This window comes from Chiloscyllium plagiosum, chromosome 15 (assembly GCF_004010195.1).
Source record: "Chiloscyllium plagiosum isolate BGI_BamShark_2017 chromosome 15, ASM401019v2, whole genome shotgun sequence".
Taxonomy (NCBI): domain Eukaryota; kingdom Metazoa; phylum Chordata; class Chondrichthyes; order Orectolobiformes; family Hemiscylliidae; genus Chiloscyllium; species Chiloscyllium plagiosum.
Genome location: NC_057724.1, coordinates 51134014 through 51150009, shown reverse-complemented (window position 1 = coordinate 51150009; position 15996 = coordinate 51134014). Strand labels below are relative to the sequence as shown.

Here is a 15996-nt window from a genome sequence, read left to right as displayed (position 1 = left end):
ATTTTGAAATTTGTCCTTTAAATTTGAGACAAAGCAATTAGATTTGAAAACCAGAGTCAATTTTTGTTTAACATGTTATGATTTATATTTTTTTGATATAATTGCATGTTGAAGTTTGAATGTAAGGCAAAATGTGCTTAATGAGTTATTATGCAAAGTACAAAGCGTTACTTTTACATGCCGGGTGTGTTAAGTGATCGAGTTGAACTGCAGAAAGTAGCACATGATATTGTGTCACACATTTTGCAACTAACAAATAGGCTTCCTGTCAGTTGAACGCAGAACAGGAATTGAACATATGAGTAAAGCTGTGGTTCAGCCATCAAGCTAGGTGGAAGTGGAATACAGGTGAAAGTCTTGGACAATGAAATGCTAAATTAGTAATGACAATAGAAATAAGCCTCACCGTTACAGTACTGGAAGCATTCATAATACTCCAATTGCCTGCTATGCTGTGGACACTCTGCGTATGTAACCAGGTTGTACAGTGCAACTGTAGCTGAATTATCAATTTCTTTCCCCAAGGTGCAAATTCAAAATCAGTTCCTTTTTGATTACTTTCTTAACTATTTAATAGCTTAACAATCTTAGTTCACTGATGTTGCTAAATGCATTGATGTCCAGAATTTTCTTAGACTGAACGCTAGGAAGTGACTTTTTCGATAAAAAGCCCAGAAAGTTCTTACCTTTTCTGAGTAAGTGTAGCTCCATATTTTCCCATCTGCCAGTACTCTGGATATGATCTTGCCACTTTGATCATATTCCATTCGTTCAACCCAAGTTCCCCGCTGAATGCCTGTCAGCAGCCCCACTGGGGAATAGGTGACATTAACCTCATTGAACTTGTTACTGGGTGCCCAAAGAATTGGGCGTCCAGATTGGTCATACTGAATTTTGAGAGTAAACTTTCGATGGTCATCATAGATCTTCCCAATTCTGGTGCGACGGTCAAAGTCTATGGACAGCAGGTTTCTGTTATGAGCCTAATGATAAACCAAATCTGAATCAGCATCACCAACAAGTTTATTGCCTTGAACTTTTAAGATAAAATTCCAGTTAAACTCTGACCATAACAAATTTCATCATTTTTCATTAAGAAAGATCATTTTCAAAAATATTTTCTTCTGATTACAATTTATAATTAAATTGTAATTTCTTTTCTGTAGTGTTTTCCATGAAGAACTTGCGAATCTTAGCAATGATGAGATTATAATTCTAACATTCCAAGAATCAATTTACATGAACGTAAAGTCTTTAAGACAATCAACTGTCACAAAACTTCATAGGTTGACTTAAATTATAGAAAAGGTTGCCCAATGATAATTGTAGATTTTATGCTTATGTTTGAAAATGGCATTTTGAACTCTGCTCCATTATGATCAGGTGGCACGGTGGCTCAGTGATTAGCACTGCTGCCTCACAGCACCAGGGACCTGGGTTTGATTCCCACGTTAGGCACCAGTCTGGGTGAGTCACTCTTTGGAGAGTCAGTGTGGACTGGTTGGGCCAAAGGGTCTGTTTCCATACTGTAGAGAATCTAATCTAATAATGTGATATTCATTCATTTAAAGAAAAAATTAAAATCACTGCGGGCTTTGTAAAACCAATGGAAGGAATAAAAAGGAAAGAAAGAATTGTGTTTTTACATTGCCTTTCACAACCTTAGGATGTCCCAAAAATGCTTTACAATTAGGTAATAAAGTACTTTTGAGAGGTAGTCACTGTTGTAATATATAACTATTTTGCCTCAGGCATGATAGTCTAATGTATCATTTGAATTGCTGAATTTGAATGTTACTAATTCCTGATCTTGGTAACTACTTTTCTCAAGATCTATAATCTTGCGGGAATTCATTTTGTTTTGATATATGAATCATATTATAAAGCAGAAAGAGGCATAAGTAGCAAAAAGCACAATAAATTATTTCATTGGTTATTCTTAACATTTTTTTTTCATGTATCCCATGTGTTTCAATGCAAATTTGCACAATTTAACTGACTTATGGGATGTATTAAATTTATTTAATATTTCTTTCATAAAATAAAATGACTATCCTCAAGACAAAAAATGAAATGCAGAATGTTGTGTTAATGTTTGGAAAAGAAGTGTCAAATTTTGTATTCCAAAATGACATTGCACAGTGGATCAATGGTTAGCTGCTATCTCACAGTGCTAGGGACCTGGGTTTGATTCCAGCTTCAGGTGACTGCATAGCGTTTGCACACTCTCCCCATATCTGCACGGATTCCACCGGGTGCTCTCGTTTCCTCCCACAGTCCAAAGATGTGCAGGTTAGGTGGATTGGCCATGCTAAGTTGCCCTGTAGTATCCGGAGATGTGCTGGGTAGATTAACCGTGGTGAATATAAGATGTTAGGCTGGGTCTGTGTGGGATGCTCTATGAAGGGTTGGTATGAACTTGATGGGCCAAATGGCCTCTTTCTGCACTGGAGGGATTCTATGATTCAAAAGCAGGACCTACTTTTCCACATACTTCTCTCTCTATTTGTATCTTTCTGCAGTTTTTTTTTGTTTATTTAAATTTGCCTCAGATAAAATAATTCTACAAGCTTTTAAATATATTATTGAACCTTTGAGGCTTACAGCACAGAGGGTTTTGTTAATCAGTTTAGTATTCTGTGCTAGCTTACTCTGAGAGCAATTCAAAACTAATTCAGCTATCTTGCTTTCACCTTAGAACTCTGTATCATTTTCTGCTGCAAATGTTTATCCAAGTTCTCTTTGAAAAGTATCTGTCTCAATAGTTGCATGTGGCAAACCATTTCCTGCTCTAACAATCATGTGTATAACAACATTTCTCTGAACCTCTCTTCTCACTTTTGGTAATAATTATAAGTTTTGAAGGGGTTATTATTGATCTCCAATTTGAGGAAATAATCTTTCTTCAACTACAAAAAAACTTCAGTAAATCTCCTCAGCCTTCAAATGTTACATTTGAACATTTCTAATTTCTTAAATCTCTACATAGCTGGTTTAATCCTGGTGAATCTACTTTATGCACCTTATACCTTTAATGTTCTTTCTATAAGAAGGTACACACAAGATTCGCACTGTGGTTAAGCAAATGTTTGCATTACTTATCCAATCTTGTATTCTATGACCCATTTATGAAAAGAATTAAATGTTGTGACATTTCCTTTATGATTTTTGGCTGTTTAATGCCATACTTGCAGAGAATTTAAATTCTTAGGTCTGTCCGTTCAACGTCTTTCAGCCTGTCTGTAATCTTCCCTAACTACATAATAAAATGTACATTAAATTGCATCTGGCATCTGCATCCCCAAATCAATCTATGTTTTCATGAAGTGTAACTGTCCTACTTGATGCATTCCATTGTCTTGCCAATAAGTCTTGAAATGTTCCTGCTTATGCCCAAGTTCAAATATCAAAACTGCCAATAAAAATGAATTCAGCACTGGCCACATCATACGTCACTTGCACTCTTTATCCAATTTGAACTTTGTTTATTTATCTAAGTCTTTATTTTACATTTCTCAACCATCTTTTTATTCATGTTGTTATGTACATTTGCATGAATATTTCTAACAAGCCTCTTGCGAGAGGTCTATTGCATGCCTTCAGAAGATCTACATACACTAGATTACTTTTTTGTATCCAATTGACTGCTTTTTCAAAAGGTCTGTTAAATTTGCCAAACTAGCCAGTCGTGCACTCTCCTTTTTCAATAAATTTGCATTGTCTATTTTCTTGTCTCATCACATTAATAGCATATTCCAGGAGGATGAAAATTGGACACATAGATCCCTTTTTATCGGTTATTGCATGTGGGCGTCACTGCCAAGTCTGGCATTTATTATTCCTCTTTAATAGCCCTTAAGAAGCTAGTAGGTGTGAGCTGCCTTCTCGAACTACTACAGTCATCTGGTTTATGTGCACTCACAGTACTATTTGACTTTCAGGGTTTTGATCCATTGACAATAAAGGAACGGTGATATATTTCCATATCTGCTTAGGGTGTTTGCATTGGTGGAGGTCATGTTTGGTATCTGCTGTCAAAAGATACTTAGTTGCAGAGTGCAGCTTTTAGATGGTCGATACTATTGCATGGTAAGGCAATGGTAGTGGTGGAGGCATTATCCATCAGCAGGATGCAGAGTCTGCTATCTCCTCTACTTTCAAAAGCCTGAGTACACACTAACAGAACCAAACATATTTGTTTTGAATTCAGCAAATTCCTTTGTTTAATTATCTCTAACTATTGCTCTGCATAACCTTTGAAAAAAATTGATGTGATTTATTGGTACAGTCAATCCTCCAAACTTTAATCTTCAAACTAAGTCTCTCTTCATCATTGATCAGCCCAACCCTTCATAAACCTACTATTTTAATAGTTATGATTAGATTAGATTACTTACAATGTGGAAACAGGCCTTTCGGCCCAACAAGTCCACACCGATCCTCCGAAGACCCATTCCCCTACATTTACCCCTTCACCTAATACTACGGGCAATTTAGTATGGCCAATTCATCTAACCTGCACATCTTCGGACTGTGGGAGGAAACCGGAGCACCCGGAGGAAACACATGCAGACTCGGGGAGAATATGCAATCTCCACACAGAGAGTTGCCCGAGGCGGGAATTGAACCTGGGTCGCTAGCGCTGTGAGGCAGCAGTGCTAACCACAGGCTCTAGGATGCTGATAGGTGAGGACCTGGAAACAATCATTATTACGGAAGAGGTGGTATTGGGCAAGCTGATGGAGCTAAGGATAGACAAGTCTTCTGGCCCTGATGATTCAACCCAGGATACTAACAGAGATGGCGGAATAAATAGCAAGTGCACCAGTGGTAATTTTCCAAAATTCGCTGGACTCTGCGGTAGTCCTAGCAGATTGGAAAACAGCAAGTGTGACGCCACTGTTTAAAAAGAGAGGTAGACAAAAATGGGTAACTATTGACCGGTTAGCTTAATCTCTGTAATGGGGAAGATGCTTGAGTCTATTATCAAGGAAGAAATATCAAGGCATCTTGATAGGAATTTTGCCGTTAGGCAGACGCAGCATGGGTTCAAGCTTAACAAATCTTTTAGAATGCTATGAAGATACTACCAGTAAGGTGGACAATGGAGACCGAGTAGAAGTGGTATATCTATATTTTGAAAAGGTGCGGCACAAGAGCTGCTGCATAAGATAAAGATGCATGGCATTATGGGTAAAGTATTAGCATGGATAGAGGATTGGTTTATTAATGGGAAGCAGAGTGCGGATAAATGAGTGCTATTCTAGCTGGCAATCAGTGATTAGTGGTGTGCCTCAGGGATCAGCACTGGGACTGCAATTATTCACAACTTATACAGATAATTTGGAATTGGGCACCACGTGTAGTGTGTCAAAGTTTGCAGATGACACTAAGCAAAGTGTGCAGAGGATTGTGAAACGTTGCGGAGGAACACAGATACTTTGAGTGAATGGACAAAGGTCTGGCAGACAAAACACAATGTTAATAAATGTGAAGTCATCCATTTCAGTAGGATTAACAGTAAAAAGGATTATTACTTGAATGGTAAAAGTTGCAGCATGCTGCTGTGCTGAATCACGGAAGGTTGGTCCGCGGGTATAACAAATAAGTAGGAAGGTAAAAGGAATTTTGTCATTCATTGCTGAAGGGATTGATTTTAAAAAGAGAGAGGTTATGTTGCAGCTGTACAAGATGCTGGTGAGGCCACACCTGGAGTACTGCATGCAGTTTTGGTTTCCTTACTTGAGAAGGATGTACTGACACTAGAGGGGGTGCAGAGGAGGTTCACTCGGTTGCTTCTGGAGTTGAGAGGGTCAACTTATGAGGAGAGACTGAATAGACTACGATTATATTCATTGGAATGCAGAAGATGAGGGGGCATCTTATAGAAACATATAAAATTATGAAGGGAATACATAGGATAGAAATAGAGAGAATGTTTCCACTGGCAGGTGAAACTAGGACAAGAGGGCATAGTCTCAAGATTAGAGGGAGCAGATTTAGGACTGAATTGAGAAGGAATCTCTTCACCCAGAAGGTTGTAAATCTATGGAATTCCTTGCCCAGTGAAGTATTTGATGCTACTTCAGTAAACATTTTTAAAGCTAAGATAGATTTTTTTTAACAATAAAGGAATTAAGGGATACAGTGAGAGCATGGGTAAATGGAGCTGAGTCCACAAGAAGATCAGGCATGATCTTATTGAATGGCGGAGCAGGCTCAAAGGGTCAGACAGCCTACTCCTGCTCCTAGTTCTTGTGTTCTAATGATGCAAATGGGGATGTAGCATCCATTTTTATGGGGTGGAGATTCTTGTTATAAATGTCTATGCACTTATTTTATTGAATTCACTGGTGTCAGTTGCTTTCATAAATATTTCCCTTTCATGTGAGTTGAATCAGATTACCTTATCCTTGCTGTATGACAATGTAATCCAAGACCATCATAATAATACTCAGCATCATCTGAACTGGATATTTGTGTTTTTGCAAGTGTCCTTCAACCAGAACTGAAAAGCGCTGAGTGCTCTCTAAATATGATCTATTGCATGATGATTTATCAATGTCTTTTGTTTTGTCATGAAAATATTTTGCAGTTATCATAATATCTTAATAATTATGACCTGCTTTCTGGAAATAAACTTTCTTTCTTGTACTAACCCGAAATCTCCTTCCAAAGACAGCAAGATTGCCTTTGCTCTGCTCCTTCCTCTGTCTCCACTCCACTATGTTTGGATTGTGTTCAGTAGGCAATGAGATGTTACGTTTTCCCATAGTTGGATTTGCAGCTCCAGCCAAGAGGTGAGGTTCTGTCTGTAAAGTCAATTCCATCCCGCTGGCAAAAGTGACTTGCAAAGAGCCATCAGAGCCAACCCGGTAGGTATTTTGAATGTGCTCTGGAAAAAAAAATGCCTCTAATAATTAATAATTAAGTTTATACTTCATTAAAGTTGTCTTGCTGGATCTTATCTAAGGGATGCAATCTTTAGGTCCATGACATGGTGGGCTCAGTGGCAGGAATGGAGATTAATTGGCCAGGGTAATTAATCAGAATCCTGGCACCTTCTTGTTCCCTCTAAAATGAGGGTCTGGATGAAAAGGCTCAAACTCGACATACCCAACCAGTTTTCAATTGATGCCTCTTTAATGGTTAATCAATAACCATTTAAGGGCCCATTCCCACTTGGGCTGCAATTACCTCAGCTTCAAATTGAGCAAACAAAAATCAGCCCCCCCCAAGTTGAAAACCCATGCAGGCTGCCTGTCAGTTGGAGGATGTCACTCAGTCTGCATTAGTTGGCCTAAAAGTAGTTTTCTGTCCCCTTGGACCTTGTGGTCTCTGTTGTCCTCCTGTTAGCAGCCATGGCTTTCTCAGTGGTATTGCCAAATCCAAGAGCTGCCAGGCTCCAATTGGTTATCAGCTGTCATAGGTAAGGATTTCTGCCCTGAGAGATTTGATTTCAGAGAAAGGTGAGCTGCTGTCATCCAAACTGCCTGATTGGAAGAAGAAATGATGACCTTGCACTGAATTAGGCGTCCCACCATCTTTTGAGCAAGCAAACATAAGACTATAAGTCATAGAAGCTTCCTGTTGCCTGCCACTTCAACACATCACCAATTCCCTGGCCCATATCTCTATCTCAGATTTGCGACAGTGCTCCTGAAATACTCAGTGCACGCTGGAAAACAGCACCTCATTTTTCACTTGGGAACTCTGCAGCTTTCTGGACTCAATATTGAATTCAATAATTTTAGGGCTTGAGCACCTTCTCCAACATCCTTACCCCAAACTGCACTCACTGGGCTTTCATTTACATAGGCTGCTATCATAAACAACCCATTGTCAGCCACTAACAGTCCCCATTAGCAGATATTAATTCTCCCAGGCTGAACTTTACCCATTCCTTCATCTGCTCAACAATTTTTCTCTCTCTCTGGGCTCCATCTGCATCTATCATTTACTCCTCCCTGTCCTATCTTGAGCATATCGACCAACTTTTTCTGAACTACAATCAGATCTGAAGGGTCATTGGACCTGAATTGTTAACTCTGCTTTCTCTCCACAGATACTGCCAGACCTGCTGAGATTTCCAGCAATTGCTGTTTTTGTTTCTGATTTCCAGCATCAATAGTTTTTTTGTGTTTTTTTTCTAAAATAGTCTGACGCCTGTTGGTTCAGAAACTGTCTGAGTATATTTGAGACTACTTTTGCCAATCTGATTTGTCTCATCCAAACGAAGATTAAAATTGGTCATGATTATTGCAATCACTTTCTTAGCATTCCCATTGTTTCTTGATATATACAGTTCAAGCTCTCTAACAAGAATCAAGAATTACTCTTATCAGTGAATTCTATCACTTGCTATTTCTTATCTCCATCCAAACTGATCCTACACTTGATCTTCCAAACCGAGATCGTGTTGCATTCTTGTCTTGATTTTATCCTTCAGAAACACAACTCCACTTCATTTTCCTTACTTATGTTTCCTAAATATTATCTGTTAAAAATCTTTGAATATTTTATTCTAGTCTTTTTTGCTTTGCAACTAGACCTTGGATTAGCTATCATATTCTAACCACTTTTTAATATATTTAATACATTCAGCTCATCATAATTACTGCACACATTTAGATGAACTGGCGTTGTCTTTTTACCATTCGTCCCGACTCTCACCCTTACTGATATTTTGTATAAATTCTGTCCTTTCTTATCATTGCTTTATTTTCCTCTTTGTCATTAATTTTCACATGGATTCTCCTCAATCAATTATTTAAAGACTCTCTATATCCCTGAGACTTCATTCTGTGTGCTCACTTTCTGACCTTGACCAACTGTGTGACCAGGAAAGCCATTGATGTCATTTGCACAAAGCAAATATTCCAATTTTCGCCAACAATCTGCATTGAAACTCAGGTTGAATTCTGTTCTGAAGGCAGGATTCCAGTCACCTCCTTTGGGAGATATACTGTTCAGCCACGGTGTTCAATCGGCACCGGCTTTTACTCATGCTGCAGCCATCACTGTTACACCACAGCACTTTGCTTTTAATTTAGATGTAGGTAATGGATTGGTTGCTTGACTAACCTGTGGGCCTTTGTAAAAACAATTCTGTAAATGTTTTGGTTGTATTTCAAGCACATAAAATTAGGAGGGGGAAAATCTGAAAACAATTCCCAACTACAGGCAGGTTAAAAAAAAGCCAGTGTTGCCTCCAGCCTGAAATTCCATGTGATTGACAATTTGAAAGTTCTGTAACAGGAACATTTGCTACACCAAAGCTGAGTGAATGTCACAGTGAGAGCAAAGTTAGAAAGCAGTCATTACTTTCCATTTGAGATAAAAAAAAGTTTACTTGTGTAACTCAAACATATCTCTTGAGTCCAGTCTGCATCCCCATTCACCACTGCAAGACTTGTTGGTTCAAATGTAGAGATAAGGATGCAGTATAGATTGGAGAGACAGGATGCCTACTCGCAGAGCACTTCAGTGAACGTCTCCAGACATTCACACCAACCAATCCCACCACCCCGTGGCTGACCACTTCAACTCCCCCTCCCACTCTGCCAAGGTCCTGGGCCTCCTCCATTGCCACTCCCAAACCACCCAATGCCTGGAGGAAGAATGCCTCATCTTCCGTCTCGGGATCCTCCAACCCCATGGCATCAATGTGGATTTCACCAGTTTCCTCATTTCCCCTCCTCCCACCTTACCTCAGTTCCAACCATCAACAAGGTACTGCCCTCATGACCTGTCTGACCTGTCCACCTTCCTTCCCATCTATCCACTCCACCCTCCTCTCTGACCTATCACCATTACCACCATCTCCATTCTACCTAGCGCACTCTCAACTACCATCCCCCCCAGCCCCACACACCCTCCCATTTATGTTTCCATCCCCTTGGCTCCCAGCCTCATTCCTAATGAAGAACTTTTGCCCGAACCATTGATTTTTCTGCTCCTGATGTGCTGTGCTTGTCTAGCACTATACTCTCGGCCACAAGGAATATCCCTGCCTGGAGGACATACTCAATTGGTTAGAGCTGAAAATGTATTGCTGGAAAAGCGCAGCAGGTCAGGTAGCATCCAAGGAACAGGAGAATCGACGTTTCGGGCATTTCCTGAATCGACGTTTTCCTGAAGAAGGGCTTATCCCGAAACGTCGATTCTCCTGTTCCTTGGATGCTGCCTGACATGCTGCACTTTTCCAGCAACACATTTTCAGCTCTGATCTCCAGAATCTGCAGCCCTCACTTTCTCTCAATTGGTTAGAGGCAGGTTTGTGATGCAGAATAATGCCAACAGCATGATTTCAATTCCTGCACCAGCTTATGTGATTATGAAGGACTCTTCTACTCAACCTTGCCCTTTGCCTGAGGCATGGTGACCCTCAGGTTAAACCACTACCAGACGTTTCTCTCCAATGAAAGAACAGCCGTATGATCTGGTAAGACTATAGCGACTTCACTTTTACATATAATGGTATTACAACAAACAATGTACTTCTATAATTTGAACATTGACAATACTGGACACTAGGAAGGTCTTGGTGTGTACATACAAACACATGAATTGGGATTAGGCTGGACTGTTTGGCTTCTCAAGTCTGTTCCACTATTCAAAAAAAAACAGCTGATCTGTTTGTATTTCTAATTCAATACACCAATCTATCTCCTGATTTGGAGGATGCTGATCTTGGACTGAGGTGGATAAAGTTAAATATCACACAACACCAGGTTATAGTCCAACAAGGGAAGGTGTGCGGTGTTTTGGCCTTTGTTGATGGAGGGATTGAGTTTCGGAGCTGGGCGGTTGTGCTGCGGCTGTGCGGGGCTCTGGTGCGGCCGCGCTTGGAGTATTGTGTGCGGTTCTGGCCACTGCATTATAAGAAGGATGTGGAAGCTCTGGAAAGGGTTCAGGGGAGATTTACTAGGATGTTGCCTGGTATGGGTGGGGTTTTGCTCAGAGAGTGGTGGGGATGTGGAGTGCTTTGCCTGCGGCGGTAGTGGATTTGCCAAGTTTGGGTGTATTTGAGTCGTCATTGGACAGGCATATGGACGTACATGGAGTAGTGTGGGTGAGATGGGCTTCAGATTAGTATGACAGGGCAGTGCAACATTGAGGGCCAAAGGGCCTGTACTGCGCTGTAATGTTTTATGTTCTATGTTCTATAAGTTTATTTGGAAGAACTAGCTTTCTGAGTGATGAAGGAGTGGCGCTCCGAAAGTTAGTGCTTCCAAATAATCTGTTGGACTATAAGCTGGTGTTGTATGATTTTTAACCATCCATCTCTGATAGCCTTTGATTCCCTTGCTTCATTAAATTCGATGTAACTCTGCCTTAAACATATTCAATGGCATCACCTCCATCATCTTCTATGGCTGAGAGTTCCAATGTCGCATGACCCTCAGAGAGAAAGAAAACCCTCTTCATCGCTGCCCTAAAACAGCATCACTTAATTTTTAAAACACTTGTTCAGAAAATAATCACAACTAGAAACACCTTTTCCAGATTCACCTTGTCAAGATGTTTAACAATCTTCTATACTTCAATCAAATCACCCCTCACTCTTCTAAACTCCTAAATTCCAATGATATCAAGACCAGTCTGTAGAGTTTTCCTCATAACATAACCTACTCATTCCAGGTATTAATCTAACTTCCAATTCAATTACATCCTTTCTTAAATGAGCAGAGGAAAAGTTAACATGATATTCAAGACATGGTTTCTCCAATGCTCCATATAATGTAAGCACAACACCCTTACATTTATCTTCAGTTTCTCTCATTATAAAAATAGCATCCCATTAGCCTTCTTAATTACTGGTTGTACCTGGACACTGACATTTTGTGATTAATTCACAGGAACACCTAGATCCAGCTGCTCCTCTGAATTCTGCAGTCATTCTCCATTTAAGTAATACTCTGTTTTTTTATTCTTCCTGCTGAAGTGAACAACTTCATCATTTTCACATTATATTCCAACTGCCACATTTTTACCTACTCTCTTAACCTATTTATATCCACCTGCAGCCTTTCTAAGCGTTCTTCACATATAATTCTATCTATGTTTGTGTCATTTGCAAAATTAGCTTTCATACTTTGCTCCCCTCATCTAAGACATTGATTGTAAAAAGCTAAGGCCACAGCATAGACCCTTTAGGGGTTCTACTTGTCATATCCTGCCAATTGGAAAAAGATTAGATTTTATAAACTTAGTTTACTCCCAGCCAGCCAAGCTCCATCCATACTAATATATTACCCATATACTATGAGCTCCTATTTTGTGCAATACCTTTTACATAGCACCTTGTCAAATGCCTTCTAGAAATCTCAACACAATCTTGCAAGCGCAGTTTCTGTGGTGGTCGGGGGCTTTAACATTTAAAGTACAATTACAGTCTTCAATCCAAGCTTGGAGAGGCCTATTTTGCAACCTCTCACCATTCGTTCTCACCCCAGAAGGTTCCACAATTAAATTTGGAATTTAGGTTACGATTAAACAAAGCTAATCTATAAGATCCTGATCGTAGAAAATCAGCAAGGGTTCAGAGATGAGCTAATGGAATGGGTGGAACCTGCATCATATCAAAGGTCTGCTAGGATTCTGTATGGTTGAAAATCCCAATCGGTGTTTCTATGGTTAGGTTGAGAGAGAAGAATGAATGGGAAATGAAAAACTGATCGAAAGGTTTAGCAAAAGCTTATTAAATTGTTACAAAATCTGCACTAATTTTATTGCAGATAAAACCAATCTACATGAAAAAAATGCAATGAAATCACATACTTTAGAAGATACATTAGAAATCTAAGCAACATGTACAACAGTTGCCGTGAATCCATTTCTTTTTAGTTCACTATGAACTTTATTCCAGAGCAATCTAAATGTAAATTTTAAAAGGACTGATGGACAGATTGGTTGTAAATTGACAGACTGACAGATGGCCTGCACAGTGCACTTCCATTACTGTTACCCACAGCTGGAGTGGGTTTAATGATTGACAAGAACGCCACAATTCTACTTCACTTTTGATTTATGACATGACAGTTATTCCCTGGCTTTACTGAAACTGAGAAGGATGTATTGGCTATTTAAAGTGTACACTACAATGGAACACAAAATTCAAAGAACTAGCCTGCTTTCTTTGAATTGTTGCTGATCGGGGTTAGGCATCTTCCATCGAGAGAAAGTAAATAAGTTATTTCATCTGCGGATTGTTGAGGAAAAGGGAACATTTTGTATTATGTTATTGTCATAGCCATTGCTTGCAAAATCACAGTCCAATTCAAAAGGTCAAGATTTGCTAATATGCATCATAGTCCTGCTTATGTTGAGGGCATGGATAGCAGAAAAATAATCTTGCTTGAATATAAAACAAAATCAACTGTATCAGTAATTCTACTTACTTTTCACATTACAATTCAAGTCCTGAGCTGTGCACATTGTCATATAATAATCATAAATTAGCTTTGTAAGCATTTCAGTACCAAACATTTCAGTGTAAAGACAAAAATAATTGTATTGAGTTTGTATCAGATTTTAGAGAGAAGAAAGTTTAAATAGTGACAGTTCATTTTGCAAGATTTTTTAAAACCTACCTTTACACTGCTTAAAGCTATATTTAACTAAATACCTATATTCTTACAGGCTAAACATTAATGTTAGCTGATTCAAATGCAAGTCAAATTTAATATTTCTTCAATCATTCGACCAACGTATTATTTTCTACTTGAAAAGTAACCATATATCTCCAAGAAAACAGCACAATTTTGCAAATCTTATACTTGTATCAATCCAACGCATCACCACAATTTCAGCTAAAAAGAAATTCAAGAAGCCTGACATCACCCAGGACAAATCGACCTGCTTGATTGGCACTACATTCATCACTTCAACAATCACTCCCTCTATCACTGAACTTGAGTGGCAGCAATGTGAATCATCTTTTTAAAATTCACTTGTGGGCATCACTGGCTGAGTTGGTATCTAGTGCCTGTCCCAAGTCACCCTTGGAAAGATAGAGATGAGCTACTTTCTTGAACTCCTGCAGTCGATGTGCTGTCAGCCTACACTATCATCTTTTCTACTGTGATTTAAATGGCTCTGGTTGAATAGATGAAAAATAAATAGTTTTGATCCTGCAATAAAATGCAACCACTAATTCCTTTACACTGACAAATAGGCCCCCTGATTTCAAATCAAAATGAACATCTCCAGCTCTCTCCTTCCCAGAGGGCTGCCTATTATTTGGGAATGTGGCTATGAGAAATGCATGGCTGAGTTTCAAGTGCATCTCGGCTTCAGCACAATAGGTTCTCTGTTCACCTGATAATAAAGGACACTTTCAAGAATTTGTAATAGCACATTGTAATAGCACATTGATGTTGCATCTTGCTTGTTGAAACAAACTAACAGTGTTACAGTATTACAAGTCTTGTTATATGTCAGAAAACATTTTCTTCCTTAAATCAATGAAATGGAAGCTGGTATTAAATGGTGCATTTTTTTGAAGGAATATAAAATATTTCCATTGACGTTCCATAGAATCTGAGGACTATACATAGTGTATACTAGCTGAGAGTACTAAGTGATCTGAAGGGGCAAGGTGTATATATTAATGGCATAGAAGTGGCATGGATTGGCATGTGTGATCGGAAGAAGCATAAGTTAGCATGGTGGATAGGTGGGGAGTGAAGGGTGAGATTTGTGTTGCATTAAAACATTGCTGGAAGCTGGGATGCTGTGTTGGAAATGCAAGGAGGGCATTCTAATTGGCCCACTTCCTCACACATTCTCCTCAGGGGTGTAAGCATGGCTCACAAACTGCATTGCCAGCTCCATCCTGGAGTGAAAACACAAAAATAGCATATGGTGTCACACATGACTGATCCACAAAAGCGTAGGTCAGACTTTCCCAGGAGCAGAGGAAGATTTTACCTCATAAGTATGAATATTACAGTCGATCATTCAAATCACTACAAATTAAAAGCAACTTGTGTTGTTTGAAACTTTTGTATTCAGTGAATAGAGTCTGGTTTACCTTGCCTATAAATATATACAGCATTGGTAGCTGAGAAGTTGGCTGTAATAGCAAAATTCTCTCTGTTGGATAGATTTGCTTCCACTTGCACCGACTTGTCCACCTCACGATAGAAACTGCTGACTTGGCCAGTTGGAAAAGTCACATTCGTCAGGTGACCATCACTGTCATACCTAGGTAAATGAAAGTTTTAAACAAAGAAATTAGGAATAATTACATGTTGTTGTTACTACACAAAAGACATTCTTAAGGAATATTTAACCCGAGGGAAGGGGGGAACCAAAAGAAAAAGATGTATCTGGAAATTCAGCATCAGATTCTATGGGTACATCCTGCTTAATGCTCAAACATCACTCTTGATCCCTCCATTGTCCCTTACTTGCCAAACACCCATTACCAGGTGAGCAGAACATTTCTCAGTGTAAATATCAGGAAGGCTAAATCTATTATTGTCAATTCCAGACAAAAAAAAAATCAGTCCTTAGTCATAGATGCCAAGCTTCTCCCTGACAGGTATCTTGGGTTGAACTAGAACAAACACAACATTGGTGTTTTGCTGAACCATGAGGTGAAGTTCTGACCATGTATCCACTCATTCTCCAAGCGAGTCTACTGCCAAGTCTATATTGTGTCCATCTTCACCCGAATGCTCTGCACCTGAAGTCTTTAGCCATGTCTTTGATACCTCTAGGTTTGACTATTTCAATGTGCTTCTAGTCACCTCTGATATTCAACTTTCTATAAAACCTGAGCTCACTCAGATCTGTGATGCTCATGTCTTACTTCTCAAAAAGCCCTTTTCAGTCATCACCCCCTGCATTTACTCACTTACACTGGCTCCCAATTTGGTAATGCCTCTATTTTAAAATCTTTAGTCTCGATTTCAAATCTTTTCATTTAATCATCTCCACCCTGCTCTCTAAACATCTTTAGGTCCACAAACATCTGAGATATCTGCC

General features: G+C 39.2%; 1 protein-coding gene across 6 annotated transcripts in view; it reads right to left on the bottom strand.

Moving 5' to 3' along the window:
* The window catches only part of tenm1 (teneurin transmembrane protein 1), a 2412691-nt gene that overhangs the window by 31314 nt on the left and 2365381 nt on the right, over window positions 1–15996 (bottom strand). For all 6 annotated transcript variants that reach the window (XM_043704862.1, XM_043704861.1, XM_043704865.1 and 3 more), the window contains 3 exons: window positions 15038–15210; window positions 6660–6895; window positions 687–983 (listed from right to left, as the gene is read on the bottom strand). In XM_043704862.1, the coding sequence (XP_043560797.1) occupies window positions 687–983; window positions 6660–6895; window positions 15038–15210 (706 nt within the window). The remainder of the gene's footprint in view (window positions 1–686; window positions 984–6659; window positions 6896–15037; window positions 15211–15996) is intronic.